This window comes from Fonticula alba, assembly GCF_000388065.1.
Source record: "Fonticula alba strain ATCC 38817 unplaced genomic scaffold supercont2.2, whole genome shotgun sequence".
NCBI lineage: Eukaryota > Rotosphaerida > Fonticulaceae > Fonticula > Fonticula alba.
Window position 1 is genome coordinate 526543 of NW_009242972.1, and position 5670 is coordinate 532212.

At 64.2% G+C, this 5670-nt stretch overlaps 2 protein-coding genes across 2 annotated transcripts; both read left to right on the forward strand.

Annotated features, from left to right (window-relative positions):
• The first annotated feature begins 581 nt into the window (after window positions 1-581).
• Window positions 582-3366, forward strand: H696_01139 (hypothetical protein). Its single transcript, XM_009495020.1, has 2 exons — window positions 582-1837; window positions 2022-3366. The coding sequence occupies exons 1-2, from the start codon at window positions 681-683 to the stop codon at window positions 3223-3225; spliced, it is 2361 nt and encodes a 786-aa protein (XP_009493295.1). The 5' UTR covers window positions 582-680; the 3' UTR covers window positions 3226-3366.
• Window positions 3367-4329: 963 nt separating this feature from the next.
• H696_01140 (hypothetical protein) lies at window positions 4330-5621 on the forward strand (the record flags this gene model as incomplete). Its single annotated transcript, XM_009495021.1, has 3 exons — window positions 4330-4536; window positions 4673-5490; window positions 5615-5621. 3 exons carry the CDS (start codon window positions 4330-4332, stop codon window positions 5619-5621), a joined length of 1032 nt encoding a protein of 343 aa, XP_009493296.1.
• Window positions 5622-5670: the final 49 nt, after the last annotated feature.

The window sequence follows — 5670 nt, forward strand, 5'->3', positions numbered from 1 at the left end:
CCCCGCCGCGCGCGCGCGCGCGAACAGCCTGACTGGTGGTTGGGGCGTCGGACAACACGCTTCCGGAGTGCCGTCAAGGCAACTCGCCCCCAAGCGTATATCCCCGGAACGCCGCAGTCTCCTGAAGGTGTTTTTCCTCGCACACGCGTGCCAGCGCGAGCATGAAGCAACCCGCCCCTCCCACGCCCGCGCCGCTCCCCCCCGGTCAGATGTAGCTCCCTGCCCCAACCTGTGACCGGCTGAAAAGCACATCAGCAATCTATTAAAGCTCCTAGGTCAGGGGGTTTCAGGACAGGGGGGCGCCCTGGGCGGTGTACACGGGCGGGGGGAAGACATTGGGCCGCTCTAGTTATCCGCGTCGCCCCCGGCCCCGCCCCCCCCGTCCCCGTCCCCGTCCCCTTGCCCCCGGGCTGTGGAAGCAATCTTCCCCAGGCGGGGGAAAACTTTTGGCCGGGCCGTCTCCCTGAGGAGAGGTGGGGCCTCCTCGAACAGCACTCCCCCAAAATACCGCCCTCTTCTCCTTCTACTCCCTGCCCCTCCTTCCCGTGCCCCCCCCCCTCCCTCCCTCCCTCCCTCTCTCTCTCTCTCTCTCTCCCCCTCTCAAGCTCTGCCCCTCTTCTGCCAACTGCACGCTCGACCGCGTAGCCCCTCGGATCGCCCGAATCCCCAGCGGCCGGAAGATGGGCGCCCTGACGCGCGTCCGACGCCTGCCCACATGGCGGCTGCTCGAGCTGGCGATCTATGTATGCGTGCTGGTGGCCGTTCTGGCAACCCTGACTCCATGGGCGTCGAGAGAGCTGACCACCATCTGCCTGGCTCGGGGGACCGGCGGGCGGATGTCCTGCCGGGGGTTCCTGCGAGGGAGCTGGCTCACGGAGAACATTCTGCGCGGGCGTCTGATCGATCTGGCCGATCACCAATGGCGCGCGTACCGCAACAACATCCCCCTCTTGCTCGGTGGAACCGGGGCCATCGTCCTCGTCGGGGCTCTTCTCCGGGCCTTGACTGACCGCCGAAACCGCGGCAAGCCCGGTGCCTCGACCTCTCCGCCCGCTGGGCCTCTGGTGGTCTGGCATGCGGTGGCCGGTGGCCTGTTGGTCCTGGTGATGTTCCAGTCCCATGTGGTCTTTCCATTGGCCTTCATCCTGGGCAACTATCTGCTTGCCAGGGCGGTGGCCCGCCGGCCGCGCATCGCCCCGGCAGCCATCTGGACCTACAACCTGCTGGTGCTCCTGCTGTCGGAGTGGCTCGGCCCCAACTTCTTCCAGTATTCCACCCTACTTGACATTCCGGTTCTCGGGGATGCCTTCCAGGCGGTGGGGCTTCGGACGGTATTCTATCGCTTGGATATCAGCCTGTCCGGCATGCAGAGCTGGCGCTCCGGCTACAATTTGACCATGCTGCGCTTGGTCAGCTATGCCATGGATTACCACTGGGCCGCGTGCCGTCGGCGTGAGGGGTCCCTCCCGCCTGGCAGCCAGTCCAAGACCTCGGCCCTGGGAGAATCGACCCGCCACAAGGCCCCTGCCTCTTCGCCCGGTGCCCTGGAGCAGCACATGCGCACCGACTGCTCACCCGAGATGTACCGGTCATTGGTGCTGTACCTCGGCTACATTCTCTACCCGCCACTCTTCATCGCCGGCCCCATCCTCTCATTCAATGGGTATGCCCACCAGACTCGAACGCACGCGGGGCAGACGGCAGTTCGTGGCTGGTGGCTCGTCTTCTATGCCTTGCGTGCCTGCTTCGGCTTGGCCCTCATGGAAGTGCTCACGCACTACCTGTGGCCATGGGCTGTGACACGCTCCGGCGCCTACCAGCTTTTGGATGCACTTGCGTACGTGGATGTCCTCTCGGCCTTTGTCTTCGCACAACCGGAAAATCCCCCTCCATCTCACACACGCACACACACACACACACACACACACACACACACACACACACACACACATGCCTACCCAATGGCCCGTGGCGTGTGCGCAAATGCAAATCCACCGCCACTGGCCTCGCCCCGATGGCAGGACCGGCCTGCTGGGGTACTTTGCTCTGCATCTGATTTGGTTGAAATTTTTCACCATCTGGCGCTTCGCCCGGCTGTTTGCCCTGATCGATGGCATCGACACTCCGGAGAACATGGGCCGCTGCATGTCCAACAACTACAGCCTGCAGTCATTCTGGCGCGAGTGGCATCGGTCCTTCAACCGCTGGCTGGTCCGGTACCTGTATGTGCCCCTGGGCGGGTCGGCCCATCGGTGGCGGAATACCCTGCTGGTGTTCACCTTCACCGCCCTGTGGCATGATCTGGAACTGTCGCTCCTGGCATGGGGCTGGGTGCTGGCCATCGTCATTGTGCCGGAAACCCTGCTCACCACATGGGCCCGACACCCGCGCCAGGCGTGGCTCCGCGATCGGTGGTACTACCGCCATCTGTGTGCGATCACCGCCGCATGCAATATCTTCTTCATGATGGCCATCAACTTGATTGGCTTCAGCACCGGCCTGGCCGGGACCCACCGGATTCTGGTGATGCTCTTCACCACGGCCCGCGGCTGGTCCGTGGTCCTTGGCGCGATGGCCACCTTCTTCTCCGCGGCGCAGGTGATGTTCTTCCTGCGCGAGGTCCAGGATGGTGCCGAGAGTGGCGGATCGCCAGCTGGCGCCGGGGCCCCCGGGGCCACCGGGTCGCCGCTGCTTGCCGGGCAGCTCCTGTCACAGGGATATGCCCATGGCGGCGGGCACTTGGGAATGCCACTGTCACCATCCGCCCCGGGGTCTCAGCACCTTTTCTTCTCCCAGCAGCCCGGCCCTCGGCACGAGGAGCCCCCCATCCAAATGATCCACCTTTCGCCCAATGTGTCAGTGGATGAGTATGGTGTGCCATCGAAAAAGCCATCGGCCCCGGCTGCCACCACCGCCACCGCAATCCCCATGGCCTACACGGCCACCACCAGCGGCATGGGTCCAGGAGCAGCCCCTACCCCGCACATGTCCCCGGCACTTTCGGCCATCGGCACCGCCACCACCATCCCGCCCGGTAACAGCAGCAGCCTGCCAGACCATCATCCTCTGCATGCCTCACTCGATGGAGCACCATCCCTGGCAGCTGGGCGGCAAGTTCATCCAGCGAGCGACTTCGCGGCCGGTCGCGATCGCCAATCCGTCGGTCGGCGATTCTCCCCGCCGGGCATGGCTGGCTTTTCGTCAGCCAAAGACCACGATGCTTGAGAGCGGGCTGTTCCTCTTTTTTGCCTTTTCCCTCTCTCCCTCCCTCTCTCTCCTGTACTTCCTATCTTCGAACCTATGTCCTTGATGATCTTTCCCGCGTCCCCGCCCAAGATGGGGAGAATATATCCACACACAAACACACGCGCGCTTCCCTCTCCCCCTGGCCGGAGATCAGGCAAAAGATCGACTGCGCGAGAGCCGGAGCGTGCCCCCACATGCACCCCAATGTGACCACCCCGCCCCCTCGCCCCCCTCTCCTCCCTGTGCAGCAGGCATGCACACACACAGCGAAGAGAAAAGAAGAGCAAGCATGCGTCCCGATCGGAGCAAGGAAGGAGAGCCGACACACAAGGCCGCTTCACAGAGGGAGAGAGAAAGGGAGGGCGGAAGTTCGATTATTTAATGGAAGAAGGAGGAGGCAAGGAGAGGGAAAGAAGAAAGAGGGAAATGTCTCCCAGCCCAGGTCATCGCCTAGTCATGTCCATCACGGACCCGTTAAGGTCACACGACGGAGCCACACAGGTAATGGTTTTAAGCGGGATGGCTGATGAGGCCGTTTGATCTGAGATACCTCTGGCCTCAGGGGTCAGTTCCTAATAGAGCCACAAGGACTCTGTAAGGATCACTCCGAGGAATTCAAGTATCTCTGTGTCCGGTCCTCAGGCAAGGTGGCCATCGCCCGGGCGCCTCTATGACCCGAGTCCCGAGTCCGCGGGTGGCGAGCAAATTCTGGCGCCCTCCTGGTATCACATGCCTCCGGGGCGAAAATCGCTTTTTCGCCAGAAACATTTGATTGTGTCTTGTTCGATGGCAGTCCCGCACGGCCCTCGGTGAGGCGAGATGCCGCCGGGTCCCACCCCCCACAAGTCCCCCTCGCAATCAGCCGGCAGCACCCGCCCGCCGCCAGGTCCAAGCAAAGGGCAGGCCCGCCGGCGCGGGCCTCGCCTCCTCACGCGAAAGCCAGCCCTTCCAGCCGCTCGCCAGTCGTCGGCCTCCCCCCGTCCCCCTCCTTTGACGCCCCTTTGCTCCTCTTTGCCATCTCCTCCCCATCGCTCGCCATCCCCGCGCCCTGGTCCCCTCCCCCCCCCCTCACCCCTGAAGCGAATGAGCGACCCAGCCGCATTCTTCCTCGAGTGGAAGCAGCAGCTCCTCGGAAGTCTACAGGCCTGCTTCCAGGGCGGTGGTGACCCCCGGACCCCGACACCGAGCGAACGCCAGCACCGTCTCCATGTTCAGCGCCTGCTGAGCCTCCGATCGTCAACATTCGTTGAGCAACTGGCCCGGCTGGACCCTGCTCGCGTTGACACAAGCGTGCGCCTGTCCCCCTGCTGACACCCAGGCCCAACAGTCCAACCATGCTCACGCCCGCACGCAAACCCAAACCCCCCAAACCCCCCAAACACCACTTGGCCCACTCCCGGTGACCGCATTGCTGTCACCGATGCAGCCCCTTCCGGCACCGTACAACGAACTGGCCACGGTGCACATCACCCGCTGTCGGCTGTTCATCCCGTTGGCTGAGGCCTTCCTGTCCCGGCAGCCGCGGCCGGCTGAACTCCATCGCCGACACTCGCCTGATGGCTGGAAGATCCACCCCCCTCTGGCGTCCACCCTCATTCAGACCGACCAGCAGGGCACCCCCACGGATGCCGAGCTTCAGCTCACGGCCGCGATGAACACATTTGCCACCACCCTTGTGGATGCCCTGTCCGATGCCTGCTCGGCCAGTGGCTCCCATTCCCAGCCCTCTGGCCTTCTGCCCCCGGCGGCCCTGCTACTTGGGTGGCTTTTGCGCACCGCCCTGACCGACCTGCGCTATGGGGCCATATCCGCCGGCCTGGCCCATGGCAATGTCGTACGCTGTTCCAGCCAATTCCTCAGCCTCCTGGAAGCCATCCTGGGCATCAATGCCCCCTGCAACCTGGCCGGAGTGCGCTTGCGTGCCTCCCTGGCCCTATATGCCATGGTGCAGAGACTTGCACTGCAGGACCCGATCCGGAAGCTCTCTCGTGAGCTGGAAACCGCGCACAACCAGTTCAGTCGGCGCCTGCCATTAACCGTGGACGGCCAGCCGGTCTTCTGCCTCAAGAGGACCTCCGGCCTGATGCTCCTGTCCTTGAACCCCCGGTTTTTCGGCGACTACGACCTGTCACTCCTCTACCAGCAGGTGGCTCGTGCCCTGCTACCGGCCAATGTACACGACGCGGTGCATTACTATCGCCAGGCCCTGCGCCACTGCCCTCCGACACACACTCGGACCATCGGGTGCGCGCCGATCTCCAAGCTGCCCGCCTCCCCCCCCGGCCAGGGGGCACCCGCTTCGCGGGGGGGGGGGGGGGGGGGGGGGGGGGGGGATGCACTTAGCCGCGTCATTGCTTGTTGGTGCGAGTGGTTGATCTCCCGCGCCGTCCTGTCCGGTTCCGATTGGCTGGTTCCGTTTTTCGT